Source organism: Eufriesea mexicana, unplaced genomic scaffold (assembly GCF_001483705.2).
Source record: "Eufriesea mexicana isolate 0111107269 unplaced genomic scaffold, ASM148370v2 scaffold953, whole genome shotgun sequence".
NCBI classification, from domain to species: Eukaryota; Metazoa; Arthropoda; class Insecta; order Hymenoptera; family Apidae; genus Eufriesea; species Eufriesea mexicana.
This window is the reverse complement of record NW_016909094.1, coordinates 386,657-414,127: the sequence shown is the minus strand read 5'-3', so window position 1 is coordinate 414,127 and position 27,471 is coordinate 386,657. Positions and strand designations below refer to the sequence as shown.

General features: G+C 27.9%; 1 protein-coding gene across 1 annotated transcript in view; it reads left to right on the top strand.

Moving 5' to 3' along the window:
- The first annotated feature begins 2,148 nt into the window (after positions 1 to 2,148).
- The window catches only part of wun (wunen), a 207,394-nt gene continuing 182,071 nt past the window's right edge, over positions 2,149 to 27,471 (top strand). The window contains exon 1 of the mRNA XM_017899586.1: positions 2,149 to 2,531. Coding sequence (XP_017755075.1) covers positions 2,468 to 2,531 — 64 coding nt within the window. The 5' untranslated portion in view covers positions 2,149 to 2,467. The remainder of the gene's footprint in view (positions 2,532 to 27,471) is intronic.

Below are 27,471 nucleotides of genomic sequence, written 5' to 3'. Positions count from 1 at the left end.
TGGATTATTTAAAAAGATTCATATTTTTATAATTGACAGTGAAAAAGATAATTTAAAAAATTGTCTTTTATCAAAATTTTATAAAAACAATATTGTAAAAATTGTAAAACAATAAAAAGATTGTTTTTATAGACATATAATATATAGATATATATGTATATATTACATATTATATTATAAGCTGTACATGTAATATATACATATATATACATAGATATATGGTACAATCGGTAGAAGGTGATGAAAAAATAAGTAAAAAATGAATAATAAAATTTTTTTATGCGAAGCTTTCTTTTCGGAAAAAACGAGTTCAAAAGTTTGACGAATATACGTAGCTCAATATAAGTTTCAAAAAGTAAAATTTTTGTTTTTACTCGTGTTTGTGCGTATAAACATGGACAATGTTATCTGTTTTCTATCAATGCTGTTATTGTTAAATCAAGATTGCATTCCAATAAAATACAAGGTTGTAACAGTAAAGGACAATTTGAAATTTATATTTAGCACACTCGCCAAATTTTCAAATTCGATTTTTTGAACGTATAATTCCATATTAACAAATTTTATTCTTTCTTTTCGATTTATTCTTTCACCACCTCCTGTCCATTTGTATTAGTAATAACGATATAAGAATAATAATTATAATAACCGATAAAAAGAATAATTTAAAAAAATGTTATTTTTTGTTATAGATTCTATTAATTCTTTACAACAAGTTCGTATACTTATAGTATTCTTCTTCAAGTTTTGATGAAAGTTGGACTTTCGAAACAGAGTTGCTAATGATATTTTCGACTTGGTATTTTCACTTTTGTGATTAACGACCGTTGAAAGTTATTTGTGTCGTACTCAGTTAAGCGAAATTTTTAATTGTTTCAGTAATTTAATTGCACAGTTAATTGTTTAATTAATTATTCTTCTGTGATTATAAATAAATATGTATATTGTTATTGAAATGTTAGTAAATATTTGTTTGTAATTAATATTATTACTAGATATTTCAAAACCTTTTATCAAAAAATAGCTTAAAGCAGCGTTAGCTACAATATCGAAATTTTTATAATTTTTATAAAATAAAATTTTCATTCTTCTGTGATACTAATTTTTTCGTTAAAAGTTTTAATTTGCATAATACAATATTTATTCCCTTTATTCTTTTTAATATATCATTTAGTTATAGAATTTTAGTTTTTTAGTTATACAATTTGCAACATAATTTTTATCGTAACACGAGTGAAATTATTTGTGTATAATTTAAATTTGCATTTGTAATAACGTGTAATTAATATTTTTCTATCTATTTTTCCATTCCATGTTTTTAATATCTATTATTTGCTAAAATCAAGATAATCATTGCTTTAAGAATTTGCTATCGCCTGATAATATCAGATAATACTAGGAATTAGTCGTGTATCGATAATTTTGATAACTTTTCACTAATACTATTAATACTCTAGACAGAATTTTTCCTAGAAAAGATTTAATTTTGCAAATTATTTCGTTTGAAAATAACCTATATATTTTTCATATTTTATAATTTTACTTTCAAGTAGTTTTGTTAAATAAAGTTATTTACATATATACACAAATTTCATTTAAAATTAAAATATGGCAAACTAAAATATTCACTGAAATAAAGTTACCAGAAAAAATTTCCGAGATCACCAACGCAAAATTAGAAATGAATATTTCAAGCTTTATTTGTATTATAAGAATAAAAATTAATTACCTATTTAGCAATATTAATTACCTACTTAGAATATTAAATATGCATGCAGACTGTTTTTAATTCATATTTGATTCATTTCTCAACGCCATACAAATGATTTCTTGTCGAACAACGTCTTCTCTTCGTAAACATTGTTGTGTGCGCTTCTATTGACCATTGTAATAATAAAAAATATAACGTTTGATTACGTATGCCAGAATAATAAGCGGTCAATGATTGTCCGCTAGAACGAAATAACGTAATTGAAAAGGTGAACGTTCATTCATGTTTCATGGAGGAGACTTATGTTTCATGTTTGTTTCATGTTACAATGAGCACCCATTATTAAACTACGGACTGTGATTCAGGCCGGGCAGGCACGTGCGTCGTATGCGCGAACGAGGCAGCAGAGCGAGGCGCAGCCGCAGTCGTCGCTCGGATTTCGATCGGGCCGGTTGCGTACTGTTCGTAGGTAGATTCGCGAGCACCAGTCAAGCGTCGTTCAGTCCATTCCGAACTGTCGATCTGGACGGTCTTTTTCCTAGTTTTTCTTACCCGACCACGCGTAACCATTCTCTTCTGTGCGTGCTTATTTCGTTGCCTCAATCGAGATCGTGTACGTTTACCGATTACCATTAAACGCTTTCCTTCAAGACTTTAACGAAAAAACATAAAGTGAAAGAGAGGAAGAGAGAGAAAGAAGGCGAGATAGAAAGAGAGAGAAAGCAAGAAAGGAAGAATACTGTAATTTGAATCATCATGGATCCGTCGACGAAAATGATTCTGCGAAGGATCATCATAGATCTGGTCTGCCTGTTGATCGGTAAGTGGATCAACGTATTTCATGCGTTTATATAGATGCGCGATGGTTAGAATGTTTCCGTGATTCGTAGCACGAATGGTAAACGACTGACTCGAGAGATTCCTTTGTATCCGCGCTAGAAGGGTACGATGAACGATGATTACGTTATATCGGGCGGCTGTCAGATTGACAGTCGAGGCGCCGTACGCGGTCTGTTTGATCTCCAAGCGAGCTAACCTTTAAATTGGCAGGTGCTTGCCTCGTCGAGAATAACGTTACGGACGGTGTGTTGTCACTACTCGTAAACCTTCATTTTGTCTAATTAGTTCGATTAGATACTTTGGTCAAATTTTTGCCATTAGTCATCTTCTATCGCGGTATGTTATTGTTTATACAGTTGACCCTCTACATACTATCGAGATTCGAGATTTTCGTCGCACGTACAATCGATCAATCGTTTGGCACGTTCTTATAATATAGTTTAAGTGAACCTAAACAAACGTAAGGCGCGCGTTCAGTGTTGCAATACTGACGGCGATAGTAACGTTTCATGCGTATAAAGAAGTTTTCCGCCTGGGTTTTTTGAAATCCTTTCGGCATATTTTCATGTGTTCTTTATGCGTACGTGCTTACCCAGTGAAATCTTTAGACATTGTTGCTTAACTCCAGCAAAATGTATGCGTTTGTTTTTGATTATTCGATGATAAAACGGGTTTAGGAAAATCGTTTAAATTATCTTGATAAATACAGGAGGATAGTAACACCCTTTAGCTCGATCGATTTAATCTGAGAAGTGGTGACACGGTTTCGTTTAACGGGCTATATGGTACGCTGCAGTTATTCGATGTTCTTAACGTTTTATAGAAAAATTTTCGAGGTTCAATGAAAACATTCGACGAATAAATTACAGTTCAACAATAATTATTTAATAAATAATTGGCACAAAATTAGAATAGTATTTATTAACTTTTTTTTAGTGTGTCTGGGTTACAAAGAATAAAATTATGAAAATTGTTTACGATATGAAAAAAAATTTTCTAGAATTTTCTTTAGATATTCATTAATTCCAGTAATCGTAAAATGGATGTAAATATATTTTTATATAGGGGTAGTTGTTTAGTATGTAACACTATTCGTAAAATTATTAAAGATAGATATACTGGAATTTAATATTAAATTATTATTAACAAAGATCTTAATTTTATTAATAAAACCTGATTACAATTTATTTATAATTAATAATTATTCACGAAATATTTAGATGATTCTTAAGTTTCAAACTTAAGAATTTAAATTCAATTAATGTTAGTTATGTTCAACTCTATATTTATAAAAATATTTCTTGAATATTCTATATGTATAAAAATAGGTAATTGATGAAAAGTGTATTTCATTTTTATAATGAAATTACATAAATTCACTAAAGAAACTAATAATTTCATCAATATTAACAATTAAAAAACAGTATTATACAGTATTATAAACAAATTATTTTCTTTAATGAAGAGAATTCATAGAAAAAATTTGTTTATGTTCTAAATACTTTTACTTATATTTTACAATTGTTATTTTAAGTTATAATTGATTTACATAGGAAAATTTATATTTATTTGTAAAATTATTGGTACATTTTTCAGTTGTATAATTACTATAAAGAAATTCATAAAAGTATGTTAACAAACATAGTCTTTGTGATATCTTCAATCTCTTAGTTTATCTATAACAGAAATTAAGTATTATATAATATATAATTAAGTATTATATAATATATAATTAATATATAATTAATATATAATTAATTAATTATATAATATTAATAATAACAACAGGAACAGAATTATTTCAAAAAATTTCATTTTGTTGTTATTTTTCAATTGTAAGTAATAAACTCGCGTAATTTCCTATTTCTTTTTAATTATTACAAGTAACAAAACAACATATTTATGACTTTCTTTGTTGTAACTGTTGTTTCGTGTAAACGATTTCTTTCGAAAGTTTCATTTGAAATTCTATTTTTCTTAAATCTATTTCGATGTTGCAATATTATGCATGTAGAATATAAATATAAGCGAAAAATCGAGAAAGAATTTCCTAGTGAATCTAGGAACACGTTAAATACCAATTACGTGAATTTTTTGTACATTCATTTTGTATATATTCATTTGCAATGTTATCAATTTATAAATTAACAAACGTACTCGCGAGGCACGAATAAGATTATGATACAGTCAATAACATAAAAAATATAATCAAAAGCAATTATTATTTGGTAAATATTCAGAGATGATAAGGAATAATAAATTACAAATTATAAACAATTGTACACGTAACATTGAAAATATTTTATAAAAAAATATAAAAAGAAATAATATTAAGAATGAACAAAAAATTGGTATTTATTTACAGTCGATAGTATTTCAATATTACAACGGTGTAATGATTGTGATATAAAATTGTAATATTGTAATACATAACTGTGATAAGAGATATAATATAATATAATAATATAACATGAAATATATGATAATAAGAAATAATGAAAAATAATAGTAAGAAAAATTAAATAATTGTTTAACAACTGGTAAGTCATATTGAAACATTTATTATATGTTTTAATCTATATTATTATTATATTATAATTAATAATAATATTGTAATAATAATAATATTATTAATTATAATATTTTAATATTATATTATTATATTATTATTATATATTAAAATATAATTATATTGTAATATTACAATTCAAACTAAATAAATCTATTGCAATTTTGGGAGCTATAATAAGAAAGAATGGAAAATAAAGGCTATTAGTAAGAACTATTAAACAATTCTTTCACAACTTGTAACCTGCCTTTAATCATTTATGCAAAGGAACATTTTCACGGATTACACCTGACGAGGAATAAAGTTAGGGATGAAAATTTGTTTCGTTCCCCTTTATATCTTTATGTCATTTCGCTTTACATCGGCGTGGCCATTTGTCCGAAACGGAATTTATTGCCGAAAAGAAGATTTATCGCTGTCTCTGGTTCATCCGCCATCGTTTACGGTCATTCGAGGCAATCTCGCGGCGTTGAGGACGAAGGAAATTTACGACCTACAAAATGAAAAAAAGAAACGAAGAATAAAAAAAAAAGTCGGTGTGTATTAAAACGTATGAATATAACTTCGTAGGTGAGTTGAACTCACAAAGCCAAAAATAAGCATGGGGACCGTGCGATAGTCTATCCTTAAAAGTTATACAGTATTCATTTGACACGAATTTCTCAATTTTTTTATTAATTTGTTAGTTAGCTCTTTGATTATTATTATTTCTCATAAATTTTAAACAGATGCATTTGTCGTTACAAAATATTTCCAAACATTCTCCGATAAATTATTTCTATTAAATAAATAATGAAGTAATTAAAAATAAAGTTAAATAATTAAATACTATTTATTAAAAAGCGCTTTAATCGAAATTCAATATTTTTATTAAATAACAATTTCGTTTTCAGCAATTTTCATTTACCTGGGAAAATTGTTTATTTCTATATAATGTTTATTTCATCTGTTTTAAGTGTGTTGTTTAGATATGGAATTTATTGTCATTAGACCCATAAAGATAAAAAATACGTGTCTTAGAACCCCTGTTTCCAAATTATACATACTTTTATGGCGGTGTCCCTAGTTCACACTTTTCGAATTCACACTTTGAATTTTGAAAATTTTTATTCAGGACATTGGTGCAAGTTAACTTGTTAACTGTTACTTTCACATTTTGATGAAATTTTGCTGGAAGACAAGAAGTCGAGACGTGTTTAATGAAATAGCGTTCCAGTAATTAAATTTGCAACGTGGAAACCTTGAGAATATTAAAATTACCTGTATATTTACTCTGTATATTTTCTTTATTTTTAAATTCTAGAAACGGTTATCAAAGATTAACACATTTATCGTGTACGTCTTAGATTAGAGTTGGCACTTGGATACTTTTATATGCCCCTGATGCCGACTTGAGTGTGAAAAAAAATCAGAAAATTCTGAAAAAGAAACATTTACGATAAGTCGTGTAAAACGAGTAGGTATGCGGGGGATTACAATATAAATAAATTTCGTATAATTATTTGTTAACACAAGATACGAGTAATGAAGAAGTGTAAAGAATATGAGTAATGTCTTATTTTCATTTTGGATTAAATCTGAATTAAATTTCTTAACTATAGGTTTAATATCAAGGAGATACTTTAACAGTGTTAAAATTAGGAATTCTTCGATATCGTTTAATAACTTTTACGTTTAATAAATTAATTCTAACAATCTAATAAATTCTGTAGTACTATTAATTATTATTAACTATTATTAATACGAGTAAGGAACATTATTGAAACAAAAATTCCTGTAACGTGTTCCTCACTGACTGAATTTTGATTACTCTATGAATTACTTGCTAACAGATCATTTTCGTAACAAAAATCTATTTTTACATTTTAAGTATTTATATATATTAAAATTGTGGAAAGCTTAGGACGATTTGTTCAGTAAGAATTTGGATCTTATAACGAGTAAAGTGTACAATTGAATTTTTGATTCTTTACACATTTCAAGTCAGTACATAAGATTACATTGAAAATGTTTAATTATAATTATTAGTTTATACCTTTTTAAAACGTTTGGATAATTTATTTTGTAACAGAATGCTACTAATTTTCAGTTCTCATAGTTAATTTTATCTGGTCAGGGATTATTTTCCAGATCAAATCTAGAAAAGAGGAGATATTATAGCTGTTGCTATAATAACTTGGAATTGAAAAATTCTATAATCCGTGAAATCCAGTTAAACAAGATAGCAGTGGAATATCACTGCTCGTCAAAGTAAAAGATAGTATGATAACAAACAAAGGAAACCTGTAATAAAACCTTTGGAAATGTATCATTTAAATAGATATGTCAATGAAATATTACTATATGCAAAAGATAAACATGAAAATGAATAAAGAAATACTCTAATAAAATCCACGAAGATAAGAAATAGTGAACTATATTACCTTCTTTTCTTTCATCAATTATGGTTTTTAGAAGGTATTACTAGTTTAGCTAAATGTATATTTTTATATAAAATTAATAATAAAGTAGATTTAGATAGCAATTTGTGTTATTTTTAAGATTGAAATTACTTACGCAAAAGTACATTCTATTTAAAATTTTTTAAATTGATGCCATGTTATAAATTTTATAAAGCCAATTTTGTACAAATTTTTATTTAAATTTCATTTATCGTTAGAATCAGAAAAATTTTGATATAATAGCCTTCGACGTTTTTCTGAAATAATCGAATGGAAACGTAGTAAAATAACTACAGATAAATTATTCTATACATATAGTGATTAATATAATAAAAATGTTAATCGATAACTTAAACAATTTTCTTCATATCTATGACAATTACAATAGGATGTAATTAAATATTTAGAAATTACAAAAATCATATGTTCGAGTGAAAGTATTTCGAAAATTTTTCAACGAGTTATATTAAAATTGACTTTATTTTTAACTTTACAGTCAATTTTAATATATTTTAGAAGATATTTTAGTCACTTTAATTCAAGAGTATAATTATTGTAATTTATAAATATCTAATTTGTTACATAATAAAAGATTAATTAAATTACAATGTTTACCTAACCTAATGACAACCATGAACTCATTAATATGGCCTTCACGATCTGAGAGACTACGTTCATTATTATGCCACATAGAGTGTCCCATAGTATTAACCTTAAAAATATATGTAATATGACATTAATTTTTGTTATATTCATTCTCAAATATTAAAATGTAACAAATAATAATTTAATTTTAACGTGGATGATGCTTTATATTATTATACTAAGAAAAGATAAGTCAGATATAAGCGTTTTACTTGAATATGACAATGTGCACTCATATATAGGTACATATATATATAAGATGTGAACTTCGTAAAGAACGAAGTCATCTATGGATTAATATACTTTATCATATTTCAATTTATCGAACAATAACAAAATTCTTCTCGCTTTATTCACCAATTTTGATATACATATCTTAAATGTATAAATATTCTCAATCTATCGACTATACAAATCTTTATCTCCTACTTTCGTGACTTTTTAGTCGCATTCGACATCAGAGTCGCCACCACGTGCATGTCGCAGAACTACATAGGAATTATAGGGATATTAAATCAATGCAGAGATGTCGCTACTGAACATATACATTTTTCTCATTCTTATGCGCGCAACTCGTCCCTGAAGTTAACTCATACTTTTCGATGCACGTCGTATATCGCGAAGTTTTTCGAGAGTCGTGAAACGTGGGAGGCGAGTTCACGGCAGTCGTGGGTAAAAGGGAAGAGACAAAAGCGCCATGTTCGGCAAAGAGAAACGCGTCCGTGGCGAACGGAGGGACTACGGGCACAGATGAAAACCAGATAACGCAAAAATGAGTATTATTCGTGGCGGGAAGTAGGCCGAGGGCATTTTCGCCTCGAAAGTTTCTCGCAGGTGTCTATTTGTTCCACCTTTGTTTGTCGCATTTGTCTTCGAATTGAACGCACGAATAAGCAGAGATCGTGCAGGTTACCTCGTTTTTCTTCTCCGCCTTCGTTCTTTATCCGCCTATTTTCTTCTTTATGTTCTTATCGCTCCATATATCGCGGAAATATGTGATATATCCGCTTTAACGGTATAGATCGATTTCTCTCGATGACAGGAAATTATACGTAACTCGGTGATTGAAATATTGGTACATGGTATAATATATTATGTTCCTTGTGGGGTGTTATTATGTTATTATATTTGAGTATGCTTTGGTGGGGTGAGATGGACTGTGGAGGGAGTTGATTTAAGACACGAGCGTGTTTTAAAATTAAAATAATTGGTACGCGTGTAATGTATGTATAACGATGAAAATAGGAGGAGGTATATGATTATGTATTTATGTTGTTGTCCGCCACGAGGGAGAAACGCAGTTGGTAAATGAAAAAAGGAGTATTTTCTTAAATCCTTTATGAAATAAGTTATCTGGATAACAAGTTAGCAATATATTAAGAATAATGTAGTTAAAAGATATACGTAGTCAGTAAGGAGTTATAAACTGTTTTCTTCGATGTCACTATAAATAAGACAGGAGGGAGGGACTAACCATTTAGTGAGAAACAAACTTTTCTGGGCTGAGGAGAACAAAGAGGAAGAGCTTCTGCGCATCTTTTTAAATGGAGTAACGTATCCTTTTTTTCATTTTTGAATAATTAATTAGTTCTTCACGTTCTAATTTTCTTTTTTCATTGCATATTACAGAATTACAAGGGAAAGTTAAGAGAAATATTAGAAAATATATAAGTAAACGTAAGTAAATTGTTATTAAATATTAAAATTTATATTTTTGGATTTTTAAGTCTATTAGGATTTATTAGTCTTATTTAGCCTTTTAGCTTTCTAAATGTAGTTTATGAATATTCGATAACATTAAATGAATAATCTATTTGTAGGACTTATGGCACAGATAACATAGATAACATAGATAATAGATGCCCTTATTCTTATATCTCCTTTTGCCGGAGAAGAAGTCGTCACTGAATGTTTCGTGTTAATTTAAAAACAAATTTAATAGGTAGTTAATACAGAAAATTTCTTCTTAAAAAATTATATAGAAAATTTATTATTTAAGAAATAATTATGGAAGATAAATGGAACTATAGAAAGTAACACGATTTATGCATATTTTTAAAAAGTATAAAAGTTTAAGGAGCATATAACATGTTACAATTCGCTCAGAACTTCGAAGAAAGCAGTTTAAAATTAACATTAGTTCAACAGATCATTCGTCATTCTTTAAAACGAACTGATTTCAGAGTAGAAAAAAGTGAAACGGAAATTAATGTAGCTTAATAAAGGCCGAAATTTTTGGTCGATTTTGTAAGTAAACTTCATTTATAAATGAAAACGCATTCATTTATGAATAAATAATTTTCAGCATTTATTGATTATTATATTAAATGTTATTGATAATAAATAAATATTATCAATAAATATAATATAACAAATAATAAATGTTGAAAAAATGAAAAAGGTGTTTTTATTTTTGTAGAGCAGAGTTATTTGTACAGTTGCAAAATAAAAAAAGGAAACTGGCTTCTTCGATAAAGATATATCTATAAGAGTTCGTAATATTTGTTCGATAAATAAGCACAGGTGAAAGATAGTATACTATACGTGAAAACCTATTTATTAGTCACTATACCTATATATCAATTTCGTTAAACTAAGTTTATGTGTAATAAAATTTATAATTATTACTTTAATACAGATGTTAAAAGATGCAGAAATATGAAAACACAGTACCATACATGCGAAGACAAAACGAAAATATGAAGCAAAATTTTTAAATTGACTGAAAAATATAATTTTCTCAGCTAATTATGAAATAAACGGTTAAGGATGTTTATCTTTCAATATCTTAAAATGTATAATTACAGTACAAAAAATGTCTCCTATTCGTCCATGGTATTTCTTATCTTGCAATGTTCTACTATCATATGACTCGTTCAAATTATACAGTAGATTTAACAGATAAAATTAAGGAGTGGAGATTACTTAGGATTACTGAGTAATACTTATCATTAAATTATTACGATACATTATATCGGTATCAATTAAGCGAATAACATTTTTATCAGAATTTTAGATTGTTAAATACTTCGAAGAACGCCAAATCCCAAATTAATACCGATTTTAAGATTAAGTGTTCTTAATCAAATAATTGATTGGTTAACTTAAATAATTTTTAACGAAATTATTTTACATTGGATTATTCACGTTTAACGAATTTGCAATTAAATATGAATTTATAATATTTCAAATTAAGTAATTTTGTTTTGCAATCGATGAACTTATGGAAACTTCCATTTAAAGGCAGGAAAAATTCTTAAAAAAGATATAAACGATGATATAAATGGAATATAAAAAGATAAATTATATGTAAATTACAAGTAAAACATGAGAAAACATAAAGAATATATGTAAATTACTTATAACCAAAACACAAGAAAGCGTAAAAATTTTATGTAAATTGCCTACTATAAGTAAACCATAAGAAAACATAAAACTTATATGTAAATTACTCATAAGAAACATAAAAGGACAAAAATTGTCTGTGAATTATTCATAAGTAAAGCATAAAAAGATATGAAAGAGGAAAATTAGTACAAAAATATGAAGAAAAGAAAGATTGAATTCGTTGAACTAAAGTTAATCGTCTAAAAAAAGGAGAGTAATTCTTACTTTCCCTTTTAACACCTAAGCGGTCTCTTGTGCAGTTGTTCACTTTTGGCTTGGTATTATGCTCAGTCTTTCGAAGCATAACCGGTGTCACCGAGCGGAGCGTGTCTTTCTCGATTCTCTCTAATAACTGGACCCTTTCAAACTTCGTTAAGCGGCACAAACAGGTCCGACTCGGAGAGTAGGGTATTAGCGGCAATTTCGTCGGAACCTGTGTGTCACTAGGCCTCCCTGCGGGCACATGGTAGATCGAACCCATTCACAAGGAGGCAAGTGCAGATTAGCCGCTCAAAATCGCCTCGATTCAATGACTGAATGGAAGGTCAGTGGCGGCTTCGATCGTTTTGTTGCTTCGTTTTGTTAGTCAGTGTTAAATACTTCCCACGAATATCCCTCTAGAATACAGGGTGGTCTAGTGAACTGGTACATAGTGTACATACCAGTAAGCTGCATCTTTTTATTGTCACCCTTCTTTTTTCTTTTGCCTTTCATGATAGAGGTGGGGTAGAATTCTGAAAGAATATATATACATGTAGAACTTAGGCTATATACATTATTGGAAGATATGCAATATAGATTGATGTAAATTGTAGTTCTTTAATATGATTTTTCCTTCTCCTTTTCTTAATGTAGACGAATTAGAATTCTATACACGTTATAAAAATAAGGGGTCTGATATAACTTCTATAGGATGTCCCAAAATTTACGCAAGATTTAAATTTCGCGCAATTTGTACGGTAAAGTGTTGCCAACGGAAAAAAAAAGATAGCGTGGCAGCTGATAATTCAGAGTTATTAAAAATGGAGTACTACACGCAAAAACAACGCATCTTCATTGTTGAGCAATATTTCCAATTTTTAAATAAAAACTACTTTTTATCAAAATTACTTCTTGCGTGCATTTGAGACACTCGATATATACAGAGTGATTCACGTAATTGAGATAAGCAATATTTTTGTTTCGGTTGGAATTAGAAAAATGTTAATAGAAGGAGATGAATATTTTCCTTTTGAAACCGTTTATTTTTTATTAATATCTTTTTCTAACATTTTCATCGATTTTATTTTTCATAAGGAAAATATTCATTACAATTATTCGGCTATATGTCCCTAGTACTTTTTTTTCGCAGAATAGCAGGAATAATCGATGTGTATAAGGAAACACGTAGGTATACATTTAAAAATATGTTACCTTCATATGACCGCTACGCTTCTACCTACGTCGAAACGATTTATATGACTTTATAAGCTTTTTGAAACCATTCACTTTTTTCTTTTATCATTCTTTTTTAACTCTAGCTAAAACAAAAATATTGTTTGTTACAATCACGTGAATCACCCTGTATATATTTATATCACTTTTTTCCTTCTTTTCTTTTGCTAGTAAAGATGAACATTTTGTGTCATTTAATAATATACTATTATGTGTAGGTGTATGTATCTGTAGGGATATAGAACAAAATATAAGTTGTAATACAAACTACATTTCTTTTGTGCCATCCTTCTTTTCCTTCTCTTTCTTTTATAATAAATATATGAAAGAACGATGAAGGAATATTTTGTATTGTTTTACGAGATTTTATTCCTTATTTTCAAATATTTCTTTGTTATTATTGTTATAGAATTCTTAATTCCTCACGCAAAGCATCGAGCCAAACTGTTTCAACCTTTTAAACGTGACTTAGCCGAAATTGAATCACATCGTTGATACAAGAGAGAAATGTAAACGTTTACACTTCTGACGTATCGGTGATCGATTGATGTCTAATTTTACTACGAAACATTAGGCGTATGTTTATGTGTAATTGAAACTGAAGTTTCGAAGGTGTTTAATAAACTTTCAGACACGATAGTTAATGATACATATGCATTTTTCTACAATTAATTTCTTGTGATGCTTTTTAATGGTCCATTGTGTATTCTTCTTCTATATTTCATGATAGTGAAAGAGAGTATACAGTTTCATTTATTGCAAATTTATAAAGATATCAGTTATGAACTTTGTATAAATATTGCAATTTGATAGTAAACTAAGTGGTTAGTTTTGAGTCATTTCGAATACTTCAGTCTACGAGTAAAGAAATCAAATTTATACTTTTCATATTTTCACTTTCTGGAAAAAAAAGGAAACAAGCAGATTAGTAGATCTGGTTGTATTAAAAAAAATGCATTGTAGATTTAAAAATCATATACTGTTATAAGAATGATGAAAAAAATATAACATTTAATAACAAATACTTAACGTTTAAAATATTTCACAGCACAAAAGGCTAGTCTATTAACATAAGTGTTGGAACTACCACGTTATTATCCCCACTTTGTGCCTGACATTGATAGGATTTAAATACATTAAATCATTACATGATAGGATTAAATACATTAAGTACATTAATGGCATTGATTAGTAAATACCTGTTTGCAATATTATAATATTATTAATTAGAAGATGAAAGTTTAATAAGAGTTAAATTATTACCTGAATAATTTATGAGATTTTATGAAGTAGAAGATGACATTAAATTCGGTAACTAATATTATTAACAAGGTATACGATCAGTTTCATATATCGATATACATATATGTAATAAGTATATTACGTTTTATTATGTTGTAATATGTCTAGGAGACTTCTTTATTTCTTAAAACATCCTTGTAACTGTACATTCATAGTCATCTTCCTGTAATATTTGTTTCTCAGTTAGATCATCGAAATTATCAATAATTAAACTAGCGAAAGTAATACCTCTTCAAGCAGCTTACCACAGTGAGTCTTCATAGTAGGCATTGATTAATTTAATAAAAAGCTGTAAGAATATTGTAATTAGTACAGATGTATTTACTGACCAAAGGAATGTTAGAACAATACAGTCGAGATTATTGAGAATAATGTTACGAATGTATCACGGTATATGAGAAACAATAACATAGGGAATGTCTTAGGCACTCCATCAGTCGACAAACGCTCTAAACTATTAACAGAATACACTGGAATAGGATTGTGGCGACCTCTCCTACGCTTGCCACCAGAGGGATGCTTACCACAATACGCGTTTCTCGAAAGTCCTCGCCTAACTATCCCTCTCGTACAAATACCGTTTTCACCTGAACCCCGCTATTTTGACTTCTAAGACAGCAACTTCTAGATAGCTTTCTTTTTCTTATACTATAGTCCATTTTCCTTCTTCTCTTTTCTTTTATAATGTATTACAACGCCTTAGATAGTCACATAATACCTACAAAAAACCGAAGATGAAAGGCTAGACACCAAATGTATTCAGTTATTCGGTATTAAGATTACGTAGACTATATTATTATACACACCCACTAGTGAGTAAATTGATTCAGTGTCCTCTGTTAGAACGCCATTAAATTGCTGAATTAAGCGAGGGGCGAAGATATATGAGGACATGTGGCGAGTAGAATTTTCAGGGAAATTACTAAAATAAGAAATATAGCTTATGAATACAAAAAATGTGTAATAGTTAGTAATTATTAGTAAGAGACTGTAAAAATTTTACCATTTCTTAAGACAGAATAAATTAAATAATTTATGATGCTACTAATATTTTTGAAATTAAGAGAAAATCTCTTATGATCATTAGAACATTTGGTTTACAAAGGTTAATCCAGATATTATATTAACTGCCCAATGTCAGGTGAAAAATACAATTATGTTCCTAATTTAATTTCTTCAAATCTTTACTATGAAATCTTATTGTTTGAACCACGGAACTTTGTCGCTAATGATATTGTTGACGTGACGTTAATTCTTTGAATAAAACGAAAAAAGATTACAATAAACGATTGCTTGTTTTACATAATCACATCTGATAATAGACATTACATTGTGTTTTTATTAATACACACAGTAAAATATCTCTGATTAGTCATCCATACATAGTTGCTTATTATCCTCAACATGAACTCCATTATTTATAGGTTAACCTATAATATTATACCAATAATGTTATTTACAATTGAAAATTCTGAACGTAATAATAATTTTTAATATATAGTTTCAATCATCTTTCAATAATTTCTTACCCTTATCTCATTCCTCTATAAGTACTTACAAATGTTCATGTAGTACCTACAACTTATTACTCTCAAAACCATTGTCTTCCCTTAATTCGCGTTCGTCGTATTTACCACCGAGACGATAAGTAATTGCATATTAAATAATCGTATCGGCACTTTCTCGGCTGTGTCGTTGCCACGGTAAATCGTCATTTTTATTAGACAGTCAGTAAAGCACGAGAAATATCCGTTTAAAAGGGTAGGACAGTCGTGCGTATGGTATGTTTGTGGTCATCGTACAACCGGCTCTATAATTCATCCTGAAATCACTTTGCACGCCGTTGACAACTGTTTTCATTATGTTTTCGACTTCACACCGTGTACACAGCGTCATCTCGACGCGGCCACGGGTGTTATCCTTCGTCGATCGCTGCGCTCCCTGTTCCGTCGTCTCTTTTTCCAATTTTGCCTCTTTCTCTTACATAGGTGTTTATTTCTACATTGTGTGCGCGCATCTTTAGAGTCACGGGTAAATGACGACGTAGATATGCAGGAAGATGAGTTTACACGGGTAGGAAGCGTTAGGAGTGGCGTGTCTACGAACCATGAAACATCGAGGCGAAAAGGACACGATCCGCGACGGCAAGCAACGCGATACCTTGTGAACCTCATTGCCTCGAAACCGTTAGCACGCCGTATAAGAATGCCTCGTCTCTGGAAAGGTCGCTGGTTAAACGTTTCACGTCCATGGAACGTTATTGTTCCAGTCGTTATTATTATTGCGCGCGTGGAGGCATAGTAGTGAAAAAGATATCCTTTAGTGGCATTTATCTCACGCGTGTTTAAATACACGTGTTCTTGCACGCGTGTTAACGCAAGGACGAGCTCCCGTGTCCGCTGACTCACCCGATATCTATGGTTTCAATTACCCGCGGTTTACCGCATGTGAAAAAAGAAATTAGTAGTATCTCATTTTTTTTTGTCATTGAACTCTTAATATCAAAACAAAATCGTATCTTCGATAAACATTTTTAATAATTTCTAAAATAATAAAATTTATTGCCAATATAATTTTGTTTTATTTTTCAATTCTCTATCACACAATACATTGAACGCAAACATAAATAGAACATATTAATCTACAACTAGGTTTATTAAATATATAATTAAGATCACGTGTCAAGCAAATATTTAAAGTCAATTTCCTTAGAAAATATTTAATTGTATTTTTTAAACTTACTTTTTAACGTATCGTCAGCCCTTTTTCTATCGTGCGATTGCTTATAGGACACCCAGTATATAGTATTCGGTATCATCTGCGGTTTTACGTAACCATAGTACATCTTGGAAGATATTAGCCGCGGACCCGGAAGTAGTACTGGATCTGTCGTTTAACATGTGTAAGATTAAGTACACCATACCTGAGTATACGTATTCATAGACATATTTTGTAGAGCAAAACACATAGTTATTATTATTGACATCTGAAATAAGACATTAATCGACTATTATTTCTACATAATATAATATGTTTATGGGATATATACTATGTATATACTTATACTTATGTATAATATATACATAATACAATATCGTTATATGATATATACATAACATAGTATTGTATTATATAGCATATAATATAATATACATAATAGTATATAACATAATGTAATATATTAGTAAAAAAATGTATATAATTTAAATATATAATATTTATATATATAAAATATATAATATAAAAATTTAAATATACATATATATTTACATACATATAATTTTTTAAATTTGTTAATGTTATACTTTTGAAAATTGGAAATTTAATCATGCATATTATTGTTCCAGAAATTACTCAAGTATACATTTAGATAATCGAGTACTGATCTGTTAAAAGATACATGAATCAAAATATGAATATGTTAATACGAGTGCATTTGAATACACGTGGCTTATGGAGATCTTCTGATATCCGTGTATGTAGGTACTGATACGTAACTACCTCTACATTGCAAACAACAATTTTTAATTTCTGAACACGCGTTATGCGAACTGCAAACAAAACTAGTCTAGTATTTACATATTCATAAGCTAGGCGTTCACTTTACTCTCTTGCAAACTCTTGTAATTAATGTTTAACGAAAGATACTTATTATCAGTATAAATTTCTTTCCAGATATGAGATTCAAATTTCGTAGAATGTTTTGGTCTTCTCAGATTCACCTACATACGTGATGATGTGGCCAGATCTATAGATATAATCTGGCATAAAGTCATCCTTATAGTAGCTGAAAATATGAAACATGATTCAAATTTTATAAATAAAATAATTGTAATAACAACAAAGGGAAACATAGTACGTGAAAAAGAAATGTTATTTTAATACTGTAAAGTCTTTTATTAATCTATCCAACTTGAATACTCTGTGTATGGGCAGCATTTGAATGCATACCTTCTCACTTTTATATGTATATTATCCCTCGTATATTAAATGCTTTCGATATTTCATTCGAAGATACGAGTAAAATATTAGGTTATGTAAGACTCGTATCGTACACTTGTGTTGTCATATGGACCCTTTTGAAGCGTTTGAATGGCACGCAGCGCAATCGCAGTACTCGCTTCTTATATCGAAAAGTCATATCGATTCGCGATGCGCAGTTGACGATGCGCTTGAAAGTTTGTATTGCCGATAGCTTCTGTATTGTTCTCACCTTGTGGTCGACGATGCGCAATCGCCGATCGTAATCCTGATTATAAAAAGATTCCACAAATAAAAATATACAAACCGAGGAAATTAAGTTAATTTGAACTATTAATTGCAATAAATTACGGTACTAATCTAAGATACTGAAAATTAATCTAAATAAAAGTTGACCTAGAAGTTAACCTATAAAAAGAGACGACTTATATTACAATAAATATCTAATACAGTTCTTGTATAAAGAATACTCTATAAATACTTTACGGATTATATAAAAAGGAATGCAAATATATAGTCAATTCCAGGCAATACATCAAAATCGTGGTATTAATAAAATAAAATTTGAATTGGTTACTTTACGAGGTTATACGGAAAAAAGACTCGAAAATTTATATCACAATATTTTTAATTTCCTGTGGAATGCTAAATAATAGTAAGTGGAACCCTGGGAGCTGCAAAATATTTCGTTAATTAAATATTTAAGGTTTTATATTTATACATGTTACATGGAATTTAATAATAATTTTAAATTGTGGATTAGAAATGTTTTCATAAATTTATAGCTTTAGGAATGTTGAGTCATTGCAGAGACTCTTATACACAGAAAAACAGTCTGATTGCAGCGCTTGGCACTTTTCGATCAGATTTCTGCAACGACCCGTGGCACCCGAACAGTTAATTTCCAACGAACGTTTCGCCTGAGACCCATATATGGCTTCATAGTCGTGAAAGAGTTAAATGTCTTATGAATGATTTATTTTCCGAAAATTAATGTTTTGATCACGAATAACAGGACATTCTCGTTTATATAACGATATTACGTTCATTTTATGTAATAAATTTAATTGGTATGTGTACACTGCACGTTATATGCTATTTTTCTCTTCTCAAGCTAGTATAGTATGTTTTCCTTTTATCAAAATTTTAATTTGTATTATTTTAGTACATTTAAAAATATCATCGATTACATGTTGAAAATAGATTTATAATGTTTTAACAACACATTTGTAATAATAATTAATTTTTTTTTTATTTCGAGGTAATACAAAGCAGATACAGATTTATAATTAATAGTAGCAGTAATTGGTATTTTAGTTTTGCTTCAACTCTGAAAATGGTATGACCCAGATGGTATTATGCATGTAGAACTTAAACTTTATAAATGCTTTAATGGTATAATAGCTTTAATACAATTGCATATATTCTGGGTGTTCATTGTAACGGTTTGCATAATTTTTTATAAAAAGTTAAATAAATAATATATTATACTTATATTTTATAAATAAATAAATGAAATATAAATATCGATAAAACATTATGCTGAATTTATATTTAATAATTTTCTCAACTTTCTAATTTTTAAGTTAAATTCGAATAAAATATATCTCGATAAAAAGCACAGAAATGTACACTTTTCGTACTCTTTATGTACATTGGTATATTTTATTCCGGCCAAGTCCGCCCGTTTAAATGGAAATTAGCTAATAGATTTTGTTTCAGGTATTCAGATAAGAGGAATTTATTTAAATGTGAAAGGGTGGCTGTTTGTATTCACAGGATGATTTAAAACTATGGGCGTTGAAATTGATGAAGGGAAGCGGTAATAGGGAAATGTGGTCGAATGTTGAAAGGAAGGGTGATGCTGATAAAGGGAAAAGCGAACGTTTGAGTATTTATAGGTTTGTAAATTGCAAGGTGCTTTGTTTATGATATAATTAGAGAGTTATACCTTTACTTTTTTTATTAGGGTAATAAACTGGGTATCAAAAGTGAAGAAGTATTGTGTTAAATTTGGAATGTTGTTTGTGGAATATTTATTTAAAGAATATAGCAATAAATAAACAATAAAATATTATCATACCTAATATTTTACTATTTTAATAAACAATTTAATAATTTTTAGACTTATATTAGAAGTCTTTATGTTTAGTTATTTATGTTTAGTTACTTATTCTTTAGTTACTTACTAGATTAATATTATTAATTATTTATCTATAATATGAATTTTATATTCTGAGACACAATTTGAAATTTAGATTGTCAAACAATTTTCAGATTAAAACTTCTTTCACAGATTCATATTCTTTTCTCAATTCATAGTTTTCAATTGTATCAATCTCTATAAAAGAGTTATGACAAATTACGTAATATTATTAATTAGATTAAAATTATTATTAAGCTTTAAATCAGTGATTAATTATATACAAATTATTAATTAAATCTCATAACAAAGTCTTTATTAATTTCTCTTTAAAAATTGTAATATTGACAATACTTCTTCAAGTGTCATGATATTATAGTATTAATTATTTCTATTCAAACTGTACTTACATTCCTATCTCTAATCGCACACATTCATAACATACAGTCGATCACAAAAATATTCAGACACACGTATAATTTTACTTTCAGCTCCTCTATTTTAAACGAACATATTAGAGTATAAACAATAAAGAATATGACATTTATGATAGTCATAAAAAAATAAAATCTGAGATAAAGAAGAACGTACAGCTAAACCTACATCTCATTTTCTGTTATTTCTGTTTATATTTTATTTATACAAACAGACCATTCACAAACAGAAATGAATACCGAATGAGACTTAAGGAGTGAAAGAGATGATTGAAAAATATTGGTTTTATTGAATTTTTATGGGTTGTGTATCTAGAATCCTTTTATTATCATGGTATGGCATGATTTGATAAAAGTACCAAGATTTTTAATGCCGCTATTAATACATAAAAAGGTGATAAATGTAAGTAGACCGTGATATTATTCATGGCTTTTCACTGACGGTGTTAAGGTGAGGAAATTGCACGCATGAAGGATATCCTTTCGTGGTCTGCGCCGCGTTCTTCTTCCTTTTTTGAACTCCAATACCAGTTTACAGGGGAAATTGCCAACACGTTTTACAATAACATGTTGTGCAGAGAATGCACGCTCTGGAACGAGTTTTATTATTTAATAATGATAAATATTGGAAATGTCGTAATTGCTATTAATGGAAAGCTGATGTAGTAATAATGTTGTTTGAAGTAACGAATTATGGAATTTTTCGCTTTTCTGCAAGATCTTATCACGATGGAGTGGCTCATTTATTCTTTCTCTATTTCTTATGATAAAGATACAAAGAAGTTATTACAGTGAAGAGTGAAGGAAATTTAGTAAGGAGATTTATATTATATAGAATGTTGTGTAAACAAATATAAATAATACATAAAGTAATATTGTGTATTATGTGTAGTATTTTATAAAAATATATTATGTCAAATAATTATAAAATTGTAAATTATGTCAATTAATTTGAATATAATATAATAAACATAATATGCTCTCTCAGATAATTATAAAATAATAAATTATGTTAAGTAATTTTAATAAATATAAAATAATAAATTGTATCAAATAGGGGTAATTCAAATGCTATTATCTTGAAGTAATTAGTTTAAATATTACTCATTTTAATAACTTAAAAAGCAATTAGTTCATGCTTGATACATACAATGTTCACATCATTTACATATGTTAATTAAAATTCCTTGTGTAATTTTTATGTAATTTCGTGGAAAGTAAACTTGATCAACAGTACACGATATTTTCATGACTTCATGACTTTTAATGTAAAGATTTAATATATCGAATAAAAGAATTTGCTATATTGTTCTACATTAATATATTATGTTGTTACACATTCATTGATTATTTATTATTATAGATATTATGTGTTATGGTATATATTATTCATTATATATTGTATATTACTATGAAAATTATATATTGTTATAACTTATATGAAAAAAATAAAGTATACAATATAAAATACAGGCAAAATGAAGAAGGGTAGTAAGTAATTTACAAGAAAAATACAAGAATCTATTCTTTGTATTCATTATATTTCACTATCTTTTTATTATTAAGATTCTTGTATTTTTCTTGTAAATTATTTACTACCTTTTTTATTTTTTTTGTATTTTATATTGTATACTTTATTTATTTGCATATAAGCTATAACAATATATAATTTTCATAGTAATATATAATATATAATGAATAATATATACCATGACATTCACTTGTCTATCAACATATACATATATGTATTTCTATATTACTATATTATATTTACTTACTTATATTATAGTTTATGTATTATTATTATATACATGAAGTGATACATTGAATATAAATATAGTGGGAATTAACAAAGAAAGATACATAAGAAAATAAAAGAAGCATAACAATAAACCCACAAAATGATCAATTACTTTCTAATTTATTTTTGGAACTCATTAGAAAGCCTTTTGTTGTCTATGAAATAATGATAGTCCCTTTCGATGTTCTTGTCCTGCTCACGGTAGCCCGCAGGCTTCTAGATTTTCTACCCATGGCTCGCTTTTATGGTGTAATAAAATATGTGAAAGCTATTATCCTGGCAGATAGTGAAATTATTCTGGAAGTGCTAGAGATAGTAAGTCACGCTTTGCGATGTTCATTTACCAATACAAAATATAGTAAAATACTACAAATACATACAGGGTGTCCCAGAATTGAATCCTTCGACGCCATTGCTTTTTTCTTAAATCTTTTCTTTACCCATTAATCGTTACACTTCTAACGAATGTTTAAAAATTCAGATCAATTTTCTATTTTTTCTACTTTTTCTTTTTTTTTTTAGTTTTATGTAATATGTTTGTTTTTCTAAGCCGTGATTTTAAAACTTTCTAATTGTTTTCTGATCGTAATATTTGACTATAATTGACAATAATTGGTTTGATTTATAAATAATAATTATATATAATATAGTTTTATTTAATAATATACTTTTATATATCTTTTATATGGTTTCATTATTGTTTTCTTCCAACATTCGATATTTTCTCAATTATTAGGTATAGTGAAATGTTAAATACATATTTGCTATATTAGGTTGGTCAATAAGTGATCTCGGATTTTTGCAGTAAATGGTGTCTTTCTTTTAGTACGAAAGAATGTCACTAATTCGAATTTATTTATTATAGGTTAGAATGGTCAATATATTATTTAACGAAGTTTTTTTTCATTTCAAACGAAATAATTACCGCTTTATACCAAGATATAGATATTATTTTTTGGTCAACTCAATAGTTGAAAAGCTAAGTAAGATGACCTTGTATTATATGACCAAAAATTCAGGCAAGAAGTAATTTTGATAGAAAACACAGGTTTTTAATTAAAAATTGTAAATTTTTATTGATTCATAAAGTATACATCAATATACTTAGTATCTTTTTTCTTCGTTGGCAATACTTTATCGCACAAATGGCGCGAAATTCAAATTTTGCGAAAATTTTGGGACACTACATATTTTACGTCCTCCTTGATGCAAAATTAATTTTCATTTAAATAATTTTTTCATAGAACGAATTTAAGAATAAGTCTAGATGGCAGATTTAAATGACTCACCCTATATAATGAATGAAATATATATAGAATATTATATTCTGTAAAAAATGGAATAAATATTATATTTAATAAAAATTGAATGCAAAATAAGATGTTATGATTAGATAAGTAGAATTTTATAATGAGATTAAATGTAAGATATTGATAATTGATTTAAAATAGAATCTTGGATTCGATAAAAGTTGATGAGCAATACGAGGACGCCGCGGAATTTGAAATTACCAATACGTGCGATACGAGGTAAAACATCATCATTGAGAACGGACTTGAGGAATAGAAACGGTAAATAACGTGAGTCACTCGAATACGGAAGAATTTATTCAATTTACATACGAAGTTCTTTATTCAAACCACAACTTTCGCAAAAGACGAAAATAAATATAAAATTAGCAGCAAGTTGAGAATACGCACTCACACAATGAACTACAACGATATTCTGTTGAAAGAAATACACACACATTCTAAGTATTGGGTGTCAAAAATTCACGCAAGAAGTCATTTTGATAGAAAACACAGGTTTTTAATTAAAAATTGTAAATATTGCTCAATAATGAAGACACGTTCTTTCGTGTAGCGTTCTATTTTTAACCCTTTGCACTCAGTCACCATTTAATCAGTTTCTGAAGATGGCTATTAATTAATATATCAAATTTACAATTATCCCACGATGCCAAATATATCACATTGAAAAATAAGTGGTACATGTATGTTCTATGAAGGCTTAACCCATTTGAATCATTAAGGTGCCGTGTTCAGGCATCAGCGACGTTCAACTGACGACTAGCCCGTATCACTGCGCGTGAATCAGCACCTACTCATAGTGGCAGTTAAAAGGATTTTCACGACAAAAGTAAAACTTGTTAAGAATATAATGAACCGATGTAGATGAGATGTTCACAAAAGGGATCAAACGTGATCTGTGACATATGAAGAATATTCAGCAACTGGCAATGGAAAAAGTCAGCTCGCGGATTATTCCGCGCTCGGTGATAGGCGACAGTCGTAGCTCACGGAATATTCCGCGCTCTGTGATAGAGGACTGTCGTGGCTCGCGGAATATTCAGCGCTTGGATGCAAATGGGTTAATCTTCAATTTTTATTTTTACTCATCGTCATTTCTCTTTTTGCATGATTTATAACCGATTTACCTCTTGTACCTTTCAATTAGTGTTTAACGTTCAACTGATAAAGTTATTGGCGATTTATAGGTTCTCAGTTATCAGTAAGATTGATTCACTTTTCATCAGGAAATAATTTATCTTCGTTCGTAGTATTTCGAATACAAACGTTTCGTAAATTAAAAATAAATAAATAATTTGAATGATATATTTTGATTTTACCAAAATCATATATTCATGAAATAAATGTTTTATGATTGTTTTTCAAAATTGTATTTTGTAAATTATGTCAGTCGATATACCGTACCTTTGTCTAAACATATGGAACAGCCTTGAGGTTTGTATGAATTGAGGTTATGGCCAGTATCGAGGTCAGTCGATGTATGACTTTGCCATATGACAAACAGTTGTGGAATCTTTCGTTTGTTTGTTGTCAAAAGTGAATAGATCGATACTCTAATTTGTATATGCGTGGCTGTACACGTTTCGATTCAGTTTACACAGTAGGTATTGAAAAGAACTGTCACATACTACAAGAAATAGTATTAACGTTGTTTTGAAACTTTTTGTAGGTATGTATGGAAGTATGTCCTAACCTATAGGAAAGTGAAATTGAAAGTTGAATAATCAATTTCTCAGTCAGTATAACATTTCCTTAGCAACTTATGAGATTTTTATAATTGTATATTTATTAATTATTATTTATTATTATTATGTTGTTATTGTTATTATATTATAACATTGTATATTATTATAATTATTGTAACTTTATTATGATTATGCTATTATTATATAATTATAATAGTTATTAATATAATAATTATTAGTTTGTTTATTAAGTAATTAAGATAATTATGTTAAATGGAAATGAATACAATGCACGTAAAAATTAAGATTTATGATAAAAAAGTATCAAGAATATAGAAAAGCAATCATTTACCTTTGAAGATATTGTCAAGCATTATGATTGGAAACATTTATTTGATAATTATATTTGTTAAAATATCAGAAATTTTTAGGATGATATTTTAAAAATTGTATTTACATTTTACAAAAATTCAGTAGTAATTTTTTAATTCAATTTTTTTGCAGATCCAGTTTTACATTTTTAAAATCATCCTGTAATTGATGCAAAGTTGCAAACCTTTGGTTCTTGTTTGCAAAAAATGAATGTAAGCGACGGCAATGGAATAAGTTGTAAATTTAGATTTTTCTAATGTTGAAAAATAATGTCGTTTGAATCGTGAAATTAATATAACGTTAAAGTTTAGCGAATAAATAATCGAAGAATTAATTATAATATTAAATACATAAATGAAAATTTGAAATACGAGTAATTATAGTATCTAAAATAAAATGATTGTAAAATAATAAATATTTGATAAAGAATTAACAATTTATTAAAATTACGTAAGTTATCTTGTCTTTATAAAATCCATTATAAATTCAAACTCATAAATGAGTAATTCAAAATTCTTTAATTTAATTTTGTTTCATATAAGTTCACGTTAAATAATTAAATGAAAAATTCGACAAGCTATTAATTTTTTTTATTCTACAGTAGTTATTCAAAAATGGAAGTCAATCAAGTAAACAATAAATTCAGTTAGACCTTACATTTTTCATTAATATTTTGTCATTTATTAATAAAATAAATATCATAGTCATATAAATAATGTACATAAATCAATATTCTTATAAAAAAGTTTCGTTTTTTTCAGGCCTAATATTCTGTTTCTGTTGTTTTATTACATATAGAAAGATACATAAATTATGATTATAGATAATAGTTGAACTGTATAATAAATTGGAAATAGCATACTTTCAATACGCCTACTCAACGTTGACAGCAAATATCGTAATTAGTATTATACATAAATTAGCCAGTTTCCTTTTAAAATTTCTTCTTATTTCAATTAATGTGTACGTATATTATATTAAGAGCACCTTCGCATAATTTATAATAAATTATACATTAAATGAATTATGATATTAATGTCACATTTACAAAGCATATAAAATGCAATGTAATCAGGACACTACTATTTATTATAAATGTTGAGTATAGTGATAATTGATATAAAATTTATTTTGTAACAGAATAAAGAATACTAAATATTAATGAATTATAATATATTTTTTTAGGGAAAACCTACAATGATATTTCTTTATGTCAAATATCACTGTCTTTATTAATAATTTAATTTTTAATAGATATTATTTTGTGTTTATGTAAAATGAGTACAAGGTGTAGAATATTTTTATAAAATAATTTAGAGAGAAATTAAATTCTTATTTGTTACAGGTATATGTTAATAATACATTAATTTATTATTCTATTACATATTGTGGATGTATTTTTATCTTATTTTACAT